This window comes from Plecotus auritus, assembly GCF_963455305.1.
Source record: "Plecotus auritus genome assembly, chromosome: 7".
NCBI lineage: Eukaryota > Metazoa > Chordata > Mammalia > Chiroptera > Vespertilionidae > Plecotus > Plecotus auritus.
Window position 1 is genome coordinate 133,250,467 of NC_137774.1, and position 24,181 is coordinate 133,274,647.

At 39.9% G+C, this 24,181-nt stretch overlaps 1 protein-coding gene across 3 annotated transcripts in view; it reads left to right on the forward strand.

Annotated features, from left to right (window-relative positions):
• The first annotated feature begins 4,110 nt into the window (after positions 1-4,110).
• Positions 4,111-24,181, forward strand: part of HOMER1 (homer scaffold protein 1) — a 96,693-nt gene continuing 76,622 nt past the window's right edge. For all 3 annotated transcript variants that reach the window (XM_080679972.1, XM_080679973.1, XM_080679971.1), the window contains exon 1: positions 4,111-5,872. In XM_080679972.1, the coding sequence (XP_080536098.1) occupies positions 5,868-5,872 (5 nt within the window). In that variant the 5' untranslated portion in view covers positions 4,111-5,867. The remainder of the gene's footprint in view (positions 5,873-24,181) is intronic.

The window sequence follows — 24,181 nt, forward strand, 5'->3', positions numbered from 1 at the left end:
GAGAGAAAGCCGCCCTCGAGTTCCGCCCGCTGCCAGACAGTCCAGTTTCTCCCCATATGAGTCTGGGTCCCCAGAGTCTCGCCCGGAACTGAAGTTCAGTGCAGTTGGGAGCTTTTGTCTCCCTCCCGCTTGAGAAAGCCAACCATGTACTCAGTTGCCCGCCCTCTTTGCGTGCGTGTGCCTCAGTACCTCTGCCTTCCACAGTTCCTCTGAGTCTCAGTGTGCTTTTCTCTTCCCTTCTAGTTGTAGAATTTCCACTCAGCCAGCCTTCCTGTGGTTCTGGATGATGTCCATTTTGTCTTTTAGTTGTAGTTTTGAAGTTGTTGTGCGAGGCAGCAGTTCAGGTGTTTACCTATGCCGCCATCTTCGTTTCTCCTTCTCCCATCATTCTTTAGAATAATTCTCTAACTTCCCTCTCTCCACCATAACCCACCCCACTGGTAAAATAGTGCAGACACACCAAAGAGTAAAAATTGTCCTCAAGTCATTGCCTTGGAGATGCCAAACACTTATACTCCCACGCTTGAGACTATTAACTAATCTATTTCTGTTCGGAACATTATTGATAATAGTAAAAGATGGTTTTGAACAGGCCAAACATGTCTTACTGGCACCAAATATCTGCTATACTGTAGAGGAGGTGGGCTGACTCTGGAGAATCAACTGGATAAATTCTGTTTCCCTATAACTCCTTCATTCTTTTCTTATTACTTTTAGGTTTTGCTGGTTACACTTAATTCTTTCATAACTAGGTGCCATCAACTAGGAATCTTGAGATTTCTATTGTATGCAGAGATAACTTTTATTTCTACCTAAGGCTTTATTTGAAAATAGTTGTATTTTGGTCATTAAAAAGAGGGAATTTGAAAGGGAGTTGCTATTATCTAATACAAGCAATTAAAATTAAATCTGGCTTTAAGTCTCTTTCCTGCAAAGTTTTTCTGTCTCCTAGATGTCTTTTCATTGAGAAAGATGTATCTCATGACCAGTCTATGAACACCCATTGACTATTACCATCTCCTATTAAGGGCATGGAAGTAAACTCTGTAACTAAAACAGATGCCTCCACCCACAGATTCTAAAATCAGGGTATTCAGAAGCCTCTCCATAAATTTTCGGAGTGTAGTGGGAAACAGGAACTGTTAAAAATTTGAAAGTCTACCAAAGTACTTTCTGCCTCTTCCGGTAAAAAAATAAAAATAAAAAAATTATATATATATGTGAAGCTCATTATTTTAAAAAACATACAAAGTAATCAGGGTTAGAAATTCATGGCTAGCACTTGGGTTACATCAGGAGAAAAGATATTTACTTTGTGTTGGAAAACCATAGAATGGTTCTCTGACTTCTCTTAAAATTGCATTAGAATTGTTTCAAAAGGGATGGGGAGAAAAGGGTATTTACTTTATTATTTTATGTCTGAGCAGATATTCCATGAAATATCAAACGTCTTACTTATTCCTTTGGGCACATGAACATATAGATTCCCAGATATACTATACAAGCTAGGGGGAAAAAAGAACAATTACTGGCAGAATTTTCTAAATTAAAAGCAGAAGCTGAAATTAAATAATCACATAAACTTTGAGTAATTTTATCACAATGCACCATTAGATTTATATAGGAAAAATGTTGCTCTGCTTTCAGCTGACAAAAGAGCAGCTGAGAAGCGACCATGTAGCTTTGAAAAGTAGAAACTCTAAGGAAGGGTCAGCATTCTAAAGGCAGGGAGGCAGTTGACTCGCCATTTTGACATTTGGGTAAAGATGAGGGGGCCTAAGATTATAACCCAAAGAAGTCATGATAAAAGAGTAGAATCAAGTGTCTAATAATGACAAAGTGAGCTTGGACAGAAAGAGCAGGAAAGAGAGAAAAGTAATTTAGTTCAGACAGGAAATAATTTGTAGAGAAATTTTAGTAAATAACTTAATTTGTATTTCAATTTGCAATAGCCAATGGATGACAATATTTGAAGACTGACAGTCTTATTGCTTTTTATATATATATATAATATTTTTATTGATTTCAGAGAGGAAGGGAGAGGGAGAGAGACAGAAACATCAATGGTGAGAGGGAATCATTGATCAGTTGCCTCCTGCACACCCCTACTGGGGATCAGCCCACAACCCAGGCATATGCCCTGACTGGAATAGAACTCAGGACCCTCCAGTCTGCAGGCTGACATTTTGTCCACTGAGCCAAATCTGCTAGGGCTATAAATATATTTTTAATGATTTCAGAGAGGAAGGGAGAGGGAGAGAGATAGAAACATCAATGGTGAGAGAGAATCATTGATCAGCTGCCTCCTGCATGCCCCCCACTAAGGATCGAGCTCACAATCCCAGCATGTGCCCCGGCCGGGAATCCTGGTTCAATAGGTCAACACTCAACCATTGAGCAACGCTGGCCAGGCAGTTTTAATATTTTATACATATGTAAGAAACTCCATTTATTTGAAAGATAAATTAGTACAAGTTTCTATTAATATGATAGTTGTCAGTCAGGGGGTTGTTTTTTATTAACCTGTTATAACCCTAAAAATACTTTTAATATTTCAAATTGAAAGCAATTGAAATATTAAATTGCTTAATTTTATAATGTGAGGATAACCAGAAAGCCTATTTAGTTACAAATTGGTCCTATTTTGGCTGGTGTCCTTTAATGATGGGCTCCTAAATCGACCAAGAAAATATAAATACAGAAAGCTGTAAAACCAATATTCCTTAAATAGGAATTATGCTAGTAGTTTAACATAAAAACATTTTAAAAAAAGCTACACCTAGTATAAATTCTGCAGAGTTTTAGCTTCTTTTATTTAAACTGCATTGATATCCATTTTTAGCTCTCCTAACAACAATCACTTTATAGGCTGGTAATCCTATGTCCTGGATTTTCCAGGTCACTTCAGATTTCAAATATTTTGTCTATTGTCAAATGATATGCCTAGATTTTGGTTTGGAAAATGTGGTCACTGAATTTATAGACTAACTGAAATAGCAATGGCCTTTAGCATTATCTAGTTATTCTATTTCTGGGTCATGACTATCACATTAAATCAAATCAAAGTTCATTATTTAAGTCTAATAAACTATCAAAATAATAAGGACATTTTATAACTTGCAGTAATTTGCTATTTTAAAAGCATTCATAATATGATTTATTATGCACATACACAGCTAGTAAACCTAAAAATGGCTATTCCCCTTGCCATATAGGAAATGAAAAACCACATATTTAAGAGGTTTTGTTATCACATGGCCCAAACTAAGAAAGACAAACATAACCTAAATGTGGTTTTGTTAATTTTTTTAAAGGGGGATTTGGTAGTCTTTCTTATTTTTAATTTCCATAGACTGGAACTCATATTCTAGATAAACCAGAATTGAGAGGATATACTGGCATTTGCTGTCTATGATGTTAATTATCTAAGATTGATTCATTATCCTGTGCCAAAACTTTGCTGTTCTGCAAATAAAAACACTTAGATTATTTGATGGCCTTCTTCCCTATTAATTACTATCCTTCATTGCATTATAACATTTGTTTATGGCTCCGCTCTTTATTCATTCGTGATTCAGCTAACCACTAAGCGGGAAAAAATTGTTTTTAAGTCCCCTATGTCCAGAATAGCATTAACTCTTGAAAATTAAGGTGATTTTTCCTAAGTCTTGTTAGAAATAATCTATCACTAGTGATCAGGCTTTCCTCCCACATACCCGTGCTAGTTGGGACTAGAAAAGCCCGGGGATCCAGCTGCAATAGAGGTGCGAGTGGGTGACAAGCAAGCACCCGCTTGACACTTTGGCACTGTTGCCATGAATGATTCACTCGCTTTTGGCACCTGTGTGCCAAAGGAAATCTCTGCCTCTTCCTTCTCCAAGCTCCTCTCGGGCTGTCTCCTGTGCTTTGGCCTTTAAGGAAAAGCGAGAACAGGTGGGCACAGAGAGGAGCTTGTGGAACCCTCCTCCCCTGCTCCTTCCCTAATTTAGCAGTACTTCCGGCCGCGTGACATCATCCCCCGCACACCGGTGACGTAAGCGGCGGGTGACGTGTGTGCGGAGAAGAGCGCGCTGACGTTGCTATTTAAAGGTCCTCCTGCGGGGAGGATGGAGACAGGGCGCGAGCACCCGGTGTGGAGTGCAGAGCAGGGGGCTGTGGCAGCCGGGAGCGGGGCCAGGAGCCAGAGCTGGAGCAGGGCGCACGGCCCGCCAGCCGCCGGCCACTAGGGGAGGAGGAAAGGAAGGACGGACGGACTGACGGACTCGCTGACCGGACTAGCTCCCCACGCGGACCGGCTCGGTGCCGCCAGCCTCCCCGCTGCCCTCGCGGCTGCAGCCGCCTCCCGCGGCACGCAGGGCCCCGCCGGGCCCTCGGGACGTGTCAGCGCCCCAACCCCGGCGTCCGCCGCGGCAGCCGCCAGCCTCCCCCCGCGAGCAGGGGGAGGGACCGCTCTGGCCCCCGTTCTCCCCGCCCAGCTCCCCGCTCCCCCCGCCGCAGCCAGCTCTGCCGCCGCGCTGGGCTCACGCGGCGGCGCTGACCTGGGAAGGGGCGCCCTCCGCTCGGCGAGCGTCCGGTGAAGGCAGAGGCAGCGGCGGCTCCAGGGCCGCCCAGGTCGGCGCTGCCTGCTGAGCGGGAGCTGGAGGCCGGCGGTGCTGGAAGTGTGAGGAGGCGGTGGGGCCGGGGACTGAGCGACGCGTGGCGGCGGCTCGGAGCGTGAGAGGCTGGGAGCAGGGGTGGGGGCGCTGGAGCAGCGGCTCTCCGGTGGCTTCGAGTCCCGCTCCCCGCCCCCCGACGCGGAATTAGCCGCCCGCCTGGACTCGGGCGGGCTCCCGTGGACCCTTCAGCTCCGTCCACCACCGCTCGGCCCGCCCCGGAGCTGGGGGCCGGGTACCAGGGCAGCGTGGGGCTAGGCTCTCTGATTCATTCATTCTCCGCCGACGGGAGCCGCGGACCTGCTGTGCTCGGCAGAGGAGGGAAGAGTGGGCAGCCGCGAATGAAGGGCCGGGCGGAAGCCGGGCTCCATTGTGCTCGGCGGCGGGGGGCGGGAAGGGGCTGAGGGAGGTGGGATCGGGCCCCCTCCCCCTGCTCTCCTGCACGCGCTGCGCCCCCAGCCTGCTGCCAGCCTGGAAATGGCTCCGTTTATTCTCGGGAGAATGAATCGATCCTGCCCAGCCTTCTCTGCCTCCTCCCCACCTCTTCTCGGCTCCGAGTCTTAGGAGGGGAAAAAAATTTAAAAGACAGATTCCAATGTGGAGTGCTGTGCACGTCGCGAGCTGCCGGGTTTGCACTTCGAGGAGGTTTTTCTATATAGCCTTTTTCTAATGTGAGTGCAGGGAAGCAGTGGCATTACTGCTTTTAGGATTTTTATTTTCTCGTAGGGCTCTCTATAAAGTGCACGTCGCATTGGGTTGCACGCTCCACCCCCAGGGACCTGGTGTGGTGGAGAAATTTGAACCCGCAGCCTTAGTAGCACCGAAAAGACCGAGTTACCTGCCTCTCCGAGAGTGGAGGAAGACCTGAGCGAAATGACCACCCAAGTCATTTTTTATAGGACTCTGTGAAGCTGGATTCTGCGTTTTCCAACACGTAGACTCATTTTGTGGAATAGAGTTGACCGCCGTCTCCTCCGCGCAGCATTTTAACTCTAATAAGCAAATGCCACCTCTGTGTGAACGTTTTGGTATTTCTGAGAGAGAATTCATTTTACATAAGGGAACTAATTGAATTGTCAGCATTACTGAAATACCTCCAGAAAAGGACCTCGGGGGGTGGAAAAGCAACTGCGAAATAGCAGACGGAGAAATTCCTCTGGAAGTTATTCCGTAGCCTAAGAGCAGAAACTTCAGAGCAAGTTTTCATTGGGCAAAATGGGGTAAGGATTTTTGTGTTTAACACAGCTTTGAACCTGTGTGTGTGTAGTGTGTGTGTGTGTTATTGAGCTATGGTGGCGATTGTCTGTATTTTATGTTTTCAAACAAATTTGCCACCTTGCTAAACTGGCCGTACTTTAAAAATATAGGTGTGTGAACCTTTCAACAAGATTATTTGTTTGTACAGTGACGCCTGAGGTCATAATTAAGAAATATTTAAGAAGACAACATACACTGCACTTTACTGGTCAAACTGCCACATCAGTTTGTAATCAAAATCATGTCTTGGGTTTTGTTGCCGTTATCTTTGAGAGAAGTACGGTACTGCATTCTCTCAGTACTTTGAGAATAATCAGTTGCACAAAGAAACAATTGTAATGAGTGGTTAGACTAAAGTCCTTGAAAATGATCCAATGTAAATTGTTACCCACACTGTGCCCTCTGCTTTGCCCTTGAGTATCCAAAGTTAAAATGTACAGAATTGATTTATTGGAGCATTGAAATGAAAATCCGAAAGCCTTACTGATGGGGTCTTCACGGTGCCAGTGCACTTGGTAAGAGATCAGAGCTTGAATAGAAAAGAGCTTTTTATTGAAGGAACTTGTTCATTTCTTCTGCTGTTTGCTTATAAGCTCAGGTCTTCAGTTTGTGTTGACAATGTCAGATCACCTTCTTTCAGATCCAAAGTCAACTAAGAGTGCATTTTCCAACCTTTTATTAACTCTTCATGCAGTAAATTGATAAAATGCTACTGACTTCCTAATTTAAGCCAGAAACCCATTATATGTTAATGGAATAATGATCTAAGCATTTCATTCATAGATTGTTGATGCTGTTTGTCAAAGAGAAACTTCTAGAATTTTCTCCCTCTTTTTTTTTTTTTTTTTTCTGTGGTGGTTGAACGAACATCTAAAATGTACTTGGGGGGACAGCAATCTAAAGGATATACTTTGAAATTCATTGCGACATTTTAGGGATGTCCACACCTAAACTTTCTTGAAACTTTTGGAGGAAAGTTCTTAGATACTACCTTTTTTCTTGGAGTTACAATTTGAAGTGTATTAACTTGAACAAATTTGAGAATGTAGAACATATATTGTAGGAGCCCTTCGTCAGGAATTAATGAGAAAGAGGGATAATTTTAACATTTAAATGACAGTGGATGAGAACATATTTAACTTGCATGATTTAGAGCAATTAAAATGTCTCATTCTATTTCTAGTGCTTTGTGATCTGAGGCAAATTACTTAACCTGTATGAACTGTTTTCTTATCTGTAAAATGAAGAACTTCGATGAGTTTTAAAAAAATTTTTAGTCTATGAAAGTGAATTTTTTTTCTCCTTTCTGTTTTGATGATTACTAGTTGGTTTCTTAAAGTAAATCTTTCAGATGGAGAGATTGTTTTCTCTAAGCAATTTTTAAATATGTAAATAATGACATTTGAAAAATGTTTTGGATGTATTGTACCAATTTTAGTAAGAGAAAATACTGAAAAATACTACGTGAAACCTTGGAAATATGGCTTCTCTTGATATTCTACACTCTTCCGTTTAAAACATGTTAGAGAAAAAATAATCATGTGGCATTTTTTCATGTTGAAGGCTGCATTCTCTCTAGAATAGATGGTGGAGCAGTAGCATCATGGGAGAAAATCGTTTAATCTGCATCATTGCTCTTCAATTTACCAAGGGAAGCTTGGTATGAACTTAATACTAAGGGGACTAGTGTTTAATATGTGAAAATAAGCCCCCACACATAGCACACACTTTAGATACTTCAGTGTAATTAAATTTGTTTATGAACTTATTTATTTGTCCTTTTCTTAATAAAGTCTTAAAGGTGGACTGGAGAGGAAAAGGAATATTTATGTCATTTTTCTGAACGTCTATATTTGGGTCTATTACTCTTTCTTACTAATATACTTAAGCAGAGTTGTCAAAAGAAGATGGATAATCGAAAGTAGACCATACAGAGAAGGCATTTGTACAAGTTTCTATACTTGGTAGGTGTTTATACCTAATAAGTGTAGAATAAGCCATCTTCAGCACTTATTTAAAGCAAAAGGAAACAGAACTTTAAATGGCTCTTTAAATTTTACCCAGGCAATCCTGAATTACCTTCCTCTAACACAGTGGTTCTCAACCTTTCTAATGCCGCGACCCTTTAATACAGTTCCTCATGTTGTGGTGACCCCCCCACCATAAAATTATTTTCGTTGCTACTTCATAACTGTAATTTTGCTACTGTTATGAATCATAATGTAAATATCTGTGTTTTCCAATGCTCTTAGGCGACCATCTCACCTGCCTGTCGTGACCCACAGGTTGAGAACCACTAGCAGGGTCGACTAAGACCATCGAAAAACACAGATATTTACATTACGATTCATAACAGTAGCAAAATTATAGTTATGAAGTAGCAGCAAAAGTAATTTTATGGTGGGGGGGTCACCACAACATGAGGAACTATATTAAAGGGTCACGGCATTAGAAAGGTTGAGAACCACTGCGGTATCAAAAATTAATATAGTGGGTGAAGTTTCACATTTTATGAATATATTGTTGACTGTTAGGTTATAATAATAATTTATCTTTGCCTTAATTATGGATAAAATTGCAAGTCTGGGGCAAACTTTAAGCAAAAGAAATTATTTTTAAAGAAAATCATTAGCTTAGGCAGAAACAAACATGGCTCATGTAATAGTAGTTTATGAACTATGGTGGAAACAGAAAAGAACAGCTGAAACTGACAGTTGGCAGAGTCTGTCAAAGTATCTTGGATGCTGCCTGCACTGTTTTTAATTACACTGAAGGCAGTTGAAGTAGTGGCTTGTGAAATAGGTGTACCAGACCTCCAAGAATTACAGCATTCATGTATGTAAGATAAAGCCTACAAAAAGCTTCAAAGCCTGGGTGAGGAGCCCCTGTTAGGTCTGACCCCGGTCTTCCAAGTAGTCTCTCATAATGAGAGCAGTGAGTCAGTAGCTATTTCAGAACTATTACAGTAGGTAACAGAACCTAAGTAACTTCAGTGAGTTACTTCATGCTACCTTTTGTTTTGCTTAGCTCATATTGGCGATTTAGTGCCATCAATACGGGAATAGAGAATCCTCCCTCTCCTACCCTCCACTAGGAGTTATTTATAAAATGTGATTGTCCCTGCTAAGGAGGTCTGATAATGCTGTTTCTGATTTATCTCACCTGCCTGTGAGAACCTCTGGAAACCCTCTTGTCCGCCTTTCCCTAGATAACCTCCTGAAGCATGGAAGTGGGTGCTGCTGCATTGCAACCTGAACTGAGTCCCTTTGCTTAGCGAGGAAGCTGACACCTCCTCTTTCTGCCTTAGGCTACTGGGTGCTGCTCTTGGGAGCTATTGTAGCAGAAATGAGGAAATCTTGATCCAGCACTGCAATATGAACAGCCGTTGTTGCAAAGGCAATCATTTCTAACATTAGAGAAGTTAGATGCAAGTCCCTAATTTTTTTTTGTTCATTTTGCCAATTTTGAACCCCTATCATATGGTATGTACAGTAGCTCAGTGCTGCTGATACAGAGACTAGTAAAAGGTATTCCTTCCCTCAGGGAGTCTATAGTTTAGAAGTTGGGAAGATAAGCCTAAAATTAAAAAGGACAGTGAAATGTCTAAGGGGCTATAATGTAGGTTATAATTCCTCATAAAGGTACAAAGTGTGTGTCATTAGCTGCCAAGAGAAAGATAAAGTGTTTGTGGAGAAGGTAACATGTATTAATTAATGAAAGATGAGTATAGGGGGCCTCATGAGAGGTCATTCAAGGCAGAGGGAATAGTGTGATTGACTGCACTAAGACAGGGTGCTACAAAAGTTTGGCATGATGAACTTGGCTTTTTAGGGTGTAGCAAGAGCTAGACCTAGAGCCTTATGCAGGGGCCAGGTTAGAGGGCCTTCTAGACCAAACAAAAGCAGGTATTTTTCAAGCTTTTGGGGGCAATGGTCCATTATAGTAAGATACACAGTTTTATCTCAAAATCTAGTGCACACATATAGAAATGATAAAATGTTGTGAAATAATACACTTTGTGTGTTGCATTCTGGTATTTTCTATTTTTAAGAAAAAAAATGACAGAAAAATAATTGATGGTAGCAACTGGTAATTTGAAAAACACTGCTGTTGGCTGTGGGAACTCCACTAAAGAGTTTTAGGGTAGTTCCAGGAAGGGTCAGGGAAATAGGGTGAGAAAAGTTTTAAAAACCATTTAGAATTTGGTTTTATATGTTTTGTCCTATGGAAAGACCAAGCCAGAGCAATGAACCTGGCTAGGAAGGGGAAGTGGATAGCTGGTCAGGCCCTGGAAAATTCCACGGTAGAGGGAAGGAAGGATGGTGATGAGTTGTGTGTGGTTATCTGAGCAGTACTTTTTTAGGATTAGGGCATTTATTGTTCAGAGGTAAAAATGTAGGACATGGCATGGTATGTTCCTAGCAGAGCTGCTTACTCACATGGGCTATGAGACAGTGAATTTGGGACTTTAAAGGACTTCCAAGTCCTTTAAAAGGAACTTTCTAGCTCACATACAAACCACATGGAAAGTAAGAGTGAGGATATTTAAAAAATTCTACCAATCACGTAATTAAAGGGTACTTGGAGATGCTAGTAAGATTTGCCTTGTAAGCTGAAACGTTACTTGTCCTGTGACTAACATCCTATATAATAAAACCCTAATATGCAAATGGACTGAACGGTGGAACGACCAGTCACTATGACGTGCACTTACCACCAGGGGGCAGATGCCTGCTGGCTTAGGCCCGCTCCCCACATCCCAGACTATGAGAAGGTGCAGGCCAGGCTGAGGGACCCCCCCACCCCCAGTGCACAAATGTCATGCACCGGGCCTCTAGTAGAATTATAATTTTATATCTATCAGCATATATCAGGAAGATACCAACCATAAGTAGAGAAGAAGAGTTTGCATATTTTGAGAATAGGCCCCTCATTTTATTGAAATATGATTGATATAGCATTGTATTACCTTAAGGTACACAATAGTAATGATTTGACACATGTATATATTGTGAAGTAATTACCATAGTAAGTCTAATTAACATTCATCACCTTACATAGTTACAAAGTTTTCTGTGTGATGAGAACTTTCATGAGAATAGGTTTATTTTTTAATATGTTAATGAATAATTGAGTCCACCCCACTCAATGAAATTTTGAAATAACTCTTTTTTTGTTTTTAGGTGGTTTTTTTTTGAGGTAACATGTGGACAAGGTGACCTTTGCTCTTTGCAAATGTCCTTTTCCCCCAATCTGCAACCTATTTGTGTCTATGACCTATTGTTTTATATAGTGAGGACTTTTAAACTGCTTCTTCTTGCTTTTATTTCCTTTTGTCCTTGTGAGTTCACCCTCTTTTTTCTTGTCCTGGTGATATAAGCAGGGATAATAGCAAAGGACTCTCAGGACTTTGCTGGCTACAATGCATTTAGCCACTTAAAGGTAGTGGAAAAAATTTAAGCCCACTCCCACCCTCAAACTTCTGTTCCTGACTTTGCTCCTGTAATTTTCTCCTTTCTTCCCACCTTCTGTTTGCTTCAATGTTGGGATTAGCAGTATTCATCTGAGCCCTCCTTCCCACCCATCCCCTCCAAAAAAATTGAAGGAGGAGGAGAAATTTTCTTTTCCAAATCTAGTGGTGCTGGGATGGGTAGGCCATCCACTCTCAACCGAAAGGCATGATCTCTGTGAGATAGCAATTTGTGTTATCATGCCAAGTTGCAGGAATAGTATTATTTAAATTTATAAATAAGATATTTTATAATGTCTTTTTAAAATGGATTTGATTCTAGAGTTTTTGAAATGAAAATAAAAACTTTTTGATTAGTTTTTCATATTCAGCAGGACACAAATAGAATGAGAGGAGGAGAATCAAGATTATGGTACTTGGGTATTTGTGTAAAGCTATTGTAAGACTATATAAACTAATCAATGTTGATTACATCAAGAATCTGTGTAAATTAACCTTTGGGAGGAGCAAATACTATTAGAGCTGGGATCATTTGGGAGACAATGGATACAGTACATGATGTTTTTGGCTCTGGCCTGAGTTTTTTTTATAAGAATGAAATAGTGATTATGAGAAGCACATTAGGATGTGATTGTGTAATTCTTGAAAGCAAGGTATATTATGTCATTTTGATTAGTCATATTGTGTAGACATTAATCTCTTTTTAAAACCTCCTATTGATCCTATTTTTTTTCCTTTCACTCGTAACTTTCTTCTTTATTTTGATTTCCTGCTTCTCAAATAGAAATTAAACTTTCACAACAAACTTGCAGACTTATCATGAGCAAACAAGTGTATATACAAAAATATCCTTTCAAAATATAAATATATAAAGGATGTGTTTAGGGGAATCTAAATTTTGGTTCAGTATTATAATTTATTAGTTTAATAATTTTGAAATGAAGTCATAATATAAATCTGATTAGTGTGACTTATTTTGGGGGATTAGAGAATCATTGAAGTTGATTTAGGCTAATTACCTGAAATGTTATTCATGGCAGTTAGGGGATTGATAAAGGAAACTATCTTTATACATAGTTTGTAAACTCAGTTTAGTTTTAAGTGAATGTCTCAGATGAAAAAAAAAGGTTAAATCTCAAAAGGTCCAACCTCCCTACTGCCACGTGAATTTTTTTCCCCCAGACCTCTGGTGTTTAGCTGAAATATTTATTCTTGTTATTTAGAATTATTCCAAGTCACTGGACAGAAGAGTAGGGAAAATGAATTACAACTGTTTAATGTTTCCTGATATAATTTTAAATGACTGATATAAGACATTTTAAATAGCTTTATTTCTCAGCTAGTTAGGATATGTTTATTTGAATGAAATGAGCAATTTCTTGTTTCTTTTGTAATGCCTTATAATCTGTGGCTTACCCAGTAAAGTGACCCTGTAGTTTATAAGGTTGATTGTGTTCATGGAATAAGCAAAAGAGAGATTTAGTCCTAGAAATCAAAAAAGACTTTCCCTTTTAAGGTAGACTACTGGAGGAAGGCAAAGAAGTTAGTGTTTTCTTTCTTGTATCAGAAAATAAAATTACTTATAAAATAAAAAAAACTTAGCAATCTAATCAGTATTTTCTCTTCATAGTACAATTTACCTTTGCACGTTTTCTTTTTAAAAAATCACCTTAACACCTAATATTAGCCTTAAAAAAATAGCTTTGCTTTATGGACATTTTCTTTTAACATTCTTTCATAAAACATGAAACATTTCCGTGTTATCTTTGAGAGGAGTTGACAATCAATTCCTGAAGACAGAGCAGTTATAAGAAGCAGGAGCTTTTTGTAAAATCACCAAACAAGAGTTAGATAGAAATTAAACTCAAACAAACAAAACACTGTGCTGAGGAACCACAGATATCAAAGCAGCTTTCATTACTTTATAAGGTCATTTAAGTCATGTTTGTTACGTCATGTCTATTGGCACATCTAGATCCATGGGTTCACGTGCCTCAGAGTCTAGAGAGCTGTAGAACAGTATCCTTAATTCCCCCTCTCACCCCTACACCTCCACCCCAGCTCACCTCATAGAAGGGCTTGCTCCTCATTAGTTCCTGTTTTAGTAGAAGGGCTTTCATAGACATGAACTGAGAGAGAAGCTCTGGTACAGGTTTATATGGATACTATACTGTACATTTCCTAAACACTTAGCTCATAGTATAGCGCACACATGCAGTGTAGGTTGAAGGGATCTGGGAAATTAGAGCCCATTTTTAGTATATAGAAAATCCTGATTCTTAGCAACTGGATATACAGTTGGTCGTACCAATTATTTTTCTGATAATTTTTCTAGGTAAACTGTTGGCTCCTTCCACCTTTACATTTATGTACACCTCAATCTTAAACTTAGTAGTTATTGTCTCCCTTCTGTTACATTTAAGTAAGTTTAAGAGGGCTACTCTTAATAAGGCTTTTTTTTTTGTGAGTTAGAATTTTCTGCCCTAGTTACTTTCAGTTTCCCCCATTAGGCTTTTAATAACAGTCTCTAAGAAATTACCTTAAGTGGATTTGACTATCAAAGAGCTCAAAGTACTCATTAGAAAATTTCTGTCAGTCATTCTTTCTTTATGGAAAGTAAGTGTGTACATTTCTAAACTTACATAGGACAATTATTTCGAACCTACCATAATATTTTAGTATGCTTAGCCTATTCCTTTGCCTTTCTGTGCTTTCTTTTTGCTTATTCTTTTGTAAAATTGCCATTTTCTGTCCTACTCTGTTGTTTTGAATTTCTGTCACATGACTTTTAACATTAAAATTCAAGTGCTTTGCTCATTCAACCTGCCAGCTCCCAAGATGCTTACAGAATGAGGATTCTACCTGCTTTTATTTACTCAGCATTACCAGGGATCTTTATACATTTGGCTGAATGAGAAGACTCCCAAGTCACCCTTAAACTCATCTGTCTTGAGGATCTGCTGGGTTTAAAAAAAAAAATAGTTCTAGATCTTGCAGACTGCCTTTTTTCCTTATTCCACTGATAATATATAGAATTATAGTCATCTGTTTTTATTGTTTCATGTAGTATTTTATTAATGCTAAATTGATATTTATTGTTCTACCTATTTAGTTTTGTTTGGTGGTATATTAGTATATTCTGAGTAATTACTATATGATCTATGGGTAGCTAAACTATAGGCTATTCATATGGTAGAAAGCTAGCCTGAAGAATGTTTTCAGAGATGGTGCAATGGTCAGTTAGAAACCAGAATGCAAAATTGTATATTCTCTACTACCTCAACTATGTAAAATGCATTCTGTCTATGCATAAAAAGATTTGAAGGAAATTTCTTAAAGTGCTACCATTTTTATTTCTGGAAGGTAAGAGTGTGAAATTTTATTTTTTGAGTCTGTAATTTTTTGTTTTTCTATGATGACTATATTAAGTATTAGAACTTTTCTTGGATTTTAAGGGTGAGGGGTATTTTAAAAATGCTAATATCTACAGTGCAAAGTTATCAGGATCAGTCACTGCTCCTGTATATAGACACTTATGTGTTTGTATCAGTTTTTTGCTTGCTTATGTCAAATTTTATTTCATTTTTCTTTTAAAATTGGCTAAAGAAATAGTTACTCTAATGATAGCAAAATTGGTTTCTTATTTAAGTGTAAGGAGTAGTTCTGCTGTCAGTTATCAGAGTGTTAGTACTGATCTCCGCTTTTTATGGAAAGGAGACAGGGAAACTGATTTACGGGAGGTTCTGCAACTGTGAAATGGCAGAGCATATGCTAGCTCCTCAGGGCTCTTACCGTTAGTCCAGGGGATCCAAAATGGATGCTCACATAATATAAAGATTCATATAGAGAAGGCTTTCTAACCCCTCATAGTTAAAAAAAAATTCTAATTTAGTGCAATCTTAGTGGTGAATTAATTACATATATCTTGTTTTCCTTTTAGATGGTTCTGAAACTGCATTCTGATTTTAGTGTAATTAAATCTCTGCTCAGTGCATTACATTTTGAGTACATTGAATTCTTTCTCGTAAATGATTTGAAGTTATTACATGTGTTTGGTATAGAGTTTCCAAAGTTGATATTAAATTGTAATTTCTATTAGTCAAAGCTCTGTTAACTGCCTTTATAGTTATTAGGCACACAAGCCAATGGAATACTTAAGTAGGCAGGGCCTACATCTTTGAAGACTTCAGACCAGAAAAAGAAAGCTTGATATGTTAGCTTGTAACACTTTTCCTAGGGCTTAACATTGGATCAAGAGACCCACAAGTGGAAGGACCAGTTGTAGCATACTATACAAATTTCTGTATCATCATGAGATAGCTGTAAGTTACTTGATTCCCTAGAATTCGTGAGAGACGTTTGGACCATATTGTATACAGATTTAAAATTATTATTTTTTCTGAATTCCATTCCCCAGAGGTCCTAAACTCTGACACTGTCATTGGCTGAGCAGAAAAATGTGTGAATGTATAAGTAGAAGGCAGTAGGGATTGGTAGGGACTACGGGAAAGTGAAGAGAATATGACCTGCCTAAAGGCATTTCTATCCGATGTGTTCTAAAAACCTGGTGAAAGAAACACATCCGAAGCCTAATGTCTTAATTATTTAGCAAACGTTTTTTTGAGCTCCTACTATGTGCTAGTGACTGTGACATTCTAAGCTAGACCAGATACAGTAAGTTTGGAAATTCTTAAATTCTTGACTAAGGAAGGGAGACCAGAGCATTGCAGCACAATGGCAGAACTTAACATTAGATTATGAACCTGAACAATTTTGAACCTGAATCAGAATCACCTAGAGGGCTTGTTAAAAGCACAGTTTACTGGGCTTCAGCCTGAGTTTTTCATTCAGTGGAAGGGGTCTCATGAATTTGTTGTTCTAACCAAGTTCCAGGTAATGCTGATGCTGCTGGTCCAAGGACCAAGAGTCACTGCATTTGATAAATGCAGCTTACACAAGTGAGAAGCTTTGTTGAAAAACTTCAATATTCCTGGAGCCTTCCCCCCTGTTTGCAATGTGCAAAAAATTAGAATTTTGAGCCAAGGAGAAAAACCCTGATTTGAGCCTCGTATCTATTTTTTATAAGGTAAAAGATCCAGGACAACTTGAAACTGATCTCTCTCTTTAAACCTGATTACTTTCCGCAGTACTTACCAGTTATACTCATTTCTTATACAGAGTGACTTCTGCTTTCTGGAATTTCTAAATGTATTATTTTAAAAAACGGTCTGATACTGCTTTGACTTCTGAAGTTTTATGCTTTTGGAGTTATTTATCTTGCTTAGTTTGTTCACATGCTGTATATAGTATTGGTTCTCCATTGTTGGGTGACAAATGAGTACAATTTTAGTGGCTTAAAACAACACCCATTTCTGTGAGTTAGGAGTCTCTGGATACCTTAACTGGATCTTTTGCTTAGGGTTTCACAAGTCTGCAGTTAAGGTAGGAGCTAGGACTAGTCTGTTCTAGTGGATCGGTGTCTTCAAAGCTCATGTGATTGTTGGCTGAATTTAGTTCCTTGCAGCTTTAAACCCAGAGGCTGTATCTTTAAAAGAAGGAGCTGATCCTCAACAAGAGTGAGATACTCAGGTCAGGGCCACTCAGGATAACCTCCCTTTTGATTAACTGAAGGTCAATATGTTTGTGACCTAATCACCTGTGTTATTCCATCTTTTCCAACCCTTACACCAACATTCGACACTCTAGGGGAAAGTTCTGTGTACAAAGTGTCCAACAGGTGGCAGTAATTTGGGGCCATTTTATAATTCTATCTTCTACATCATATCAAATAACTATGGATATATTCAAATGTGCAAATACCAATATTTCCATTTTTTTTTTAACTTTTAAAAATCTATAGCTCTCTACACTCCTGCTCCAGTATGGATTGATTACTCTGTAGGCATTCATTGTACAGTCCACACACTAGACCTTCCCTTAATTTTTTTTTTTTTTTGGGGGGGGGGCGGGCATTGTCTCTCCTGTTTCCTGGACACTGTGTTTTCTTTTTTGGTTTGTCTGAAGATTATTTTCCTGTAGTGCTCTGAAATGACTAGGTAGGAGATAACTTTTTTGAAGCATAGTATATGTGAAAGTGTGTTCCCTCCCCCCTCCCTTCCTTAATTGAATCTAGATCTCTAACAGGAAATAATTTTCTCTATTTTGAAGATACTGATCTATTGTATTCTGGTTTCCAGTGTTCCTGTGGAAGGCTGCTTGTTTCTGATTCCAGTTCCTTCATGTGTGACTTCCCCACTTTGGAAGGTTTTAGAATTTTCTTTTTTTTTTTTCTCTGCTGTTCAAAAATTTTATCGTGATACAGTGTCAGGTTTATTTGTTTTTATGTTTTGCTTTTTAAAAAATCATATGTTCTTTTGGTCACTGCTGGGTCCTTTCAATTTGTCAACTCCCCAAAGTTTGGGAGCTTTTCTTCTATTTTTAAAGGACAGTATATATTTCCTCCACTTTATCAACTTTTAGTTGGATGGTGGACCTTTTTGTCTCATCTACCATTTTTTTTTTTCTTTTTATTCTGCCTTCTAAGGAAATTTCCTTGACTTCATTTTCTAATACTTCTATTGGGTTTTAAATTTTCACGTAACTTTTAATTTCCAAGTCCTCTCTCTCAATTTCTCATTTATTGGAGGACATTTATAGTGTTTTTGAGGTTTGGTTTTTTATTCCCTACTTTGTCTTTCTTTTGTGTTCCTTTTTTGTTTGTTTAATTTCTTCTTTCATGTTGGAAACATTCCTGGAATGTCTGGTGATCCTCAGCTATGTACAAGAGTGAGATACTAAAAAGCTGATTAGGAACTTTTAGTGACTCATTGAGGCTTATCACTACTAGGCCTCAGGTAGGCAGTGAACTGACTTTTTTCTTGGGTGGTCCCCAGGTGACAGTAAGTAGAGATCTGTTCTCTGAGTTTTCTCTCTTTTTTCTGAGACTGTTCAATTTCTCTAGAGAACTCTTTCAATATATGCCCACCTCTTGGCATTCTGAGAGCAAGGTAAGTATATTTCATTATACACCTAAGAGGTGTATTACCTGCTGTTATCTGAAAACAATGAAGGGGAGGGCTTTTGAGGGGCATGGTTTGCTTTGCACCCTTTCTCTCAGTGCTCCTATTTTAGGCCTCACTCTTGTCTTCTGCTGATGGAAAAGGTAGTTGCTTCACCATGAAGGGTGAGGAGAGGGGGAAGAGGATTCTCACTGCTCTGTTATTTAAACTTTCAATCAACTTTCCAATTTCAGCTCCAAACCTCATACCCTCTCCTGCCTTCCTGCCTCTAAATTCTGGCCAGCAAGTTGTTCACTTATAATTCCCCCTTTGCAGGTACTTGACATTGACATTTTCCTTGGTTTTGCCAAGGGAAATACTATTCCCCCTCCCCCCGCTTTTTTTCTAGATACTATTCCTTCTTTCAAAACTGCATTAAAATTATAAGTGGCACTAGTGCATTAGTATTTTTGGTGTTATCAGTTTATATCTTCTTTTCCTCTTTCATTTTAGTGGAATTTCAGAAAAGGAAGATAAATGTGTGTAATTAATTTTCCATGTTTGACCAAAATCACTGAGGCTTAGCATTTGAATTTATATAGGGCATCTTTCAGAATGTGTTGGCACTGTTGACAGTTAACTGATTAGAATTTAGTGAATGATAAAGTGTTGGCTTTCTAAAAAATCTCTCCCTCTTACCAACACCTGAAAACTTAATGCATGATGTAAGCACATCTAAAAATTAAAAAGTTAAAATTGATCATTATTCCAAACCTCAGCAAAACAAAGCATTTACTCTCTCAACTGTGTTGGTAACTGAGGTGTTGCTATAGTTTATCCCCTAACACTGTGCCTCTTGAGCACTTGCAACAAACACTAAGCACTTAATTTGTGTCATGAGTCATGCTAGGCACTGCCAATACAAAGATGAGTAGACCGCCATGTAAACAAGAAATTACATTACTGTGATTTAAGTGCTGTAATAGAGATGCACATTGTGTTTGGAAGCACAGAGAAGGAAGTGCCCACCTCCATCTGGAAAATCAGAGAAAGCTTCATGTAGCCAGTGTTTGTTCTAAACCTTAAAGAACAAATAAGAGTTGATGGGGTGCCGAGGGCAGTGGAGAGAAGGAAAATGTGTGAAGGGGTATTAGGGCATTTCAGGCAGAGGGGTGTCACAGGTACAGCTTAAAAGGTGATGTTTGCTAGTTAGAAAGTTAAAGTAGTTGGACATACCTTGTTTAGAGTATACAAGTAGATTTGACTGGAAAGTCAGTCCTGGACTAGCTATAACTATGTGTCTATTAAAGGATTGTACTTAACCTCTAGGTTAGTGGGCTCCCCATAATTTTCATGTGGTACCCACATCTATGAAAGATTTTGAGCAAACTCCTTCATATATGTATATTTATAAGTTACAGGTCCTACCATATCTATACTAATAAAAGGATAATATGCTAATTAGACCAGACATCTTCCAGACTTCCTTCCGGACAAAGCCACGGTGGCAGGGGCCTAGGCAGAGGCAGTTAGGGGCGATCAGGCTGGCAGGGGGGAGCAGTTAGGGGGCGATCAGGTCGGCAGGGGAGGGCAGTTAGGGGCTATGAGGCCGGCAGGGGAGGGCAGTTAGGGGTCAATCAGGCCAGCAGGGGAGCAATTAGGGGGTGATCAGGCCAGCAGGGGAGCATTTAGGGGGTGATCAGGCTGGCAGGGGAGCAGTTAGGGGGCGATCAGGCCGGCAGGCAAAGGCGGTTAGGGGTGATCAAGTCAGCAGGCAGAGGTGGTTAGGGGCGATCAGGCTGGCAGTGGAGCAGTTAGGGGCATCAGGCCACAGGCAGAGGTGGTTAGGGGCGATCAGGCAGGCAGGCAGGCAAGTGGTTAGGAGCCAGCGGTCCCAGATTGTGAGAGGGTGCAGGCCAGGCTGAGGGACCCCCCTCCCATGCACAAATTTCGTGCACCAGGCCTCTAGTGTATATATAATAAAACATACATAAAAATAGATGTGAAAGAGGAAAAACCTATCTACTTCCTGTACCCCACTTTAGGACCATTACTTGTGTTTTAATTAACTACTGAGGCTGCAAAATAGAGGAAGTTTTGGACTTGTGGGAGGGTGTGTGTGTGTAAAATTGGTGGGGGTCTTAGAGACCTTCAAATTCAATTGTGTAATTGGTTAATTGCAGCAATTTAGTCAAGAATAATGGCTTGAATTAAGATAGAATAGAAGAGGGGCTGAATTTGAAAGAGCCCTAATATCTACAGAAGTTGACAATGAACTATATAGATGTAGAGGGGTAAGGACATTGGCTTGGTTAGCCATTAGTTGAGATAGGGCAGTGGTCAGCAAACTCATTAGTCAACAGAGCCAAATATCAGCAGTACAATGATTGAAATTTCTTTTGAGAGCCAGATTTTTTAAACTTAAACTTCTTCTAATGCCACTTCTTCAAAATAGACTTGCCCAGGCCGTGGTATTTTGTGGAAGAGCCACACTCAAGGGGCCAAAGAGCCACATGTGGCTTGCGAGCCGCGGTTTGCCGACCACTGAGATAGGGAATAAGGAGAAGAGAAGCAAGTTTGTAGTGGAGTGAGATGACAAATTAAGTAAAAGTTGAAGTATGGCCATTCACGTGAGAATGTCTGTTATTCAGGGTAGGAGAACTGGGCTGAGGCTAGAGTTTTGGGAATCATTAGAATATACAAGTATTGGCTGAAACTATGAATGTGGATGAGCTCATTTGGGGTATTTATAGAAAAGAACAGAGCAGATCTCTCTGGGGGAATAGTCATTTAAGGGGCAGGGAAGGAGCTGAGAGAGCTGTCAGGCTAAAACAGTCAGAGAACAGTCAAGAAACCAAGAAAGAGTTTCAAAAATTGAGTTTCTAGGATCAAATGTAGGAGAAACATCAAATGAGGCAAACAATACGTATTCATTTGGGTAAATAGTGGTCCTTTAATCTTACCTTGGGAAGTTTGATCAGCCAGGGTGGAAGCCCAATGGCCATGGGGTGATGGTGCTGATAAAGGAGAAGGAAGCAGAGACCTGAAGCGTAGACTTCTCCTTTAAGACTTTGAAATAGAGTGTAGCTTCAACAACTCTAGAGTTTGGGGAGTTCTTTTGGGTTTGTTTTCAAAATGGGATTAAGCATTCTTTTTCAGTCCTGAGAAAGGACTCTGTAGCTTGGGGTATTTAAAATTACAGTGAAGAAGGATAATTACTTAGGAAAGAGATGGGGGAAAATGCAATAGGGATAATTACTGAGGAAAAAGGTGGGAGGGAATGCAATCTGGAGCACAGGTGGAGTAGTTAACCTTAAGTAGGAGGCATGTCTTAAGTTTGTGTTTCAAGAGCAGAAGCCTGGGAGGGAGGAGTTCCTGAGCTGGGAGACTTCATTTCCTCAATTCATTCCTTGATTTATTTAACAAGTATTTATTAAATACCTACTATGTGTCAAGCACTGAGAGACACATCTGTGAACCAAGAAGCATATATATTCTAGAAAATGATAAAAGACAAGGCCATCTGCTGAGAGTTTGGAGAATGAAGGTTGGGCTGAGCATAGGGAAGAAGGGTGAAGAGTGGGAGACATTGCTGACCATGAACAAGCAGGAGCTTGCAGGGCCCAACTGAGGTGAAAACCCCAAGTTTGGTGCTCTTATTGTTGAAGCAATCTAAATCTAGGTTACTGCTATGCCTGAGGAGCAGAGAACTGTGTGTTAGAAGGGTTTTCATGGTCTCCATTCTGCTAAAATAAAGCGTGAAAGAGGTACGAACAAAGAGGTAATGTTCTATTCGGTTATTTTAAATACCACTCCCCACTCAGTTGCACTTTTCCTTCTTTAGGGAACATTGTTATCTTGGGAAACCAACCTTGTATTATGTTTGCCAGAATATCACCAGCTTTTTTAAACAATTGATATCTCTTCTGTGGAAAACATCCTAAAACCTAGTCCTGTGGAAGGTCTTGGAGTTCTCCTGAAGTCTGAGACAACATTTAATATTTATCTTCTCATCCCTGCTTATGTCCTATGCTCATACCACACAAACACACATGCTCTCATGGGGAACCAGAGTGTAGCGGGGTTGTTGTTATTTTTTAAATATATTTTTACTGATTTCAGAGAGGAAGGGAGAAGGAGAGATAGAAACATCAATGATGAAAGAGAATGATTGATCGGTTGCTTCCTGCATGTCCCACACTGGGGATTGAGCCTGCAACCTGGGCATGTGCCCTGACTGGGAATCGAACCGTGACCTCCTGGTTCATAGGTCAATGCTCAACCACTGAGCCAAGCCAGCCAGGCTAGTGGGGTTCTTTAATACTTTTCTCTTCTCTTATACCTGGGAATGTCACAGAAGTGAATTGATTGGTGTAAGCACTTGGATATTGCTCTGATTCCTACTGAGAAGTCATGTTACTATTTTGGACAAAGTCTTGCCACTTTAATTTATCCTATCTTACTCTTGATAAATGGTAAACTGGTAGTTAGATCTAGGCTTGATTGCATTCTGGTTTGAATCTCTCCTTCCCTCCCCCAAGAATGGTGGGTGGTATATTTCCTGTCGGTAGCATTACACTAGAAGGCACATAAAAATGTCCTGGCATTTCTCTTTTTGTATGTTAAACTTGATCATGGGGCTCAGTGTTATCAGCTTGATCCACCCATTATATTCCTTCAATGAAACCATTATATTTTAGTTATTTCTAATTTAATTCTTGAGGAATACCTAGCTGTCCAATGTTAGTGCCTTTCTTCTAATTTTTCTTTGCAAGGAGCCAGAATAATCTTTTAAATATAAATTGGATCACAAAGTAGCCTGCTTAAAAGGCTTCAGTAGTGTCCCATTATTCATAAACTATACCTAAACTTCCGTCCATGGTCTATAAAAATCTTCATAACCTGGGCTTGATCTACCTTTCTAAACCTCATTATGTGCCACTCTGTTCTTTGCGAGGAAGTACGACATTATTCGTAGCATGGGCTCTTGCACTAGACTTCCTGAGTGTCAGTTCACTGTTCTGTGCCTCAGTCTTCCCATATTTAAAATCAGTGTCTTAAGGGTATCTACCAACAGGATTGCTATGATCAAATAATACAAACAAATCCCTTAAAACCGTGGTCGGCAAACTGCGGCTCGCGAGCCACATGCGACTCTTTGGCCCCTTGAGTGTGGCTCTTCCACAAAATACCACAGCCTGGGCGAGTCTATTTTGAAGAAGTGGTGTTAGAAGAAGTTTAAGTTTTAAAAATTTGGCTCTTAAAAGAAATTTCAATCGTTGTACTGCTGATATTTGGCTCTGTTGACTAATGAGTTTGCCGACCACTGCCTTAGAACAATTCCTGTATAACATAATAAATCCCAAACGTTGGCTGTTGGTGCTGGTGGTGGTGGTAACTGTTATTTATCTCTGTGCTCCAGCTGTACTTTTCGGTTTCTGGAACTGCCAAGATCTTGCTAGCCTCAAGATCTTTGCCCATTGTTCTGATTATCTCTTGCTACATAACAAACCACCCAAACTTTAGTGGTTTAAAGCAACAGTAATCATTTAGCTCACGAGTTTGCAACTTGGGCAGGGCTGGATGGGGCAGCTCATTTCTACTCCGCATGGCATTGCCTGGGATGGCTTCACTGGGGGCTGCAGGATCTGCTTTTAAATGGGTCCTTCATTGTGGTTGGCAAGATAGTGTTGGCTCTTGACGGAGAGGTCAGCTGGGGCTGGGGTCTGGGTGCTTCTCCATAGGCTGTTTGGCTTTCCTCACAGCATGGTGGTTGGGTTCTAAGAGTGAGTGAGCAAGTGAAC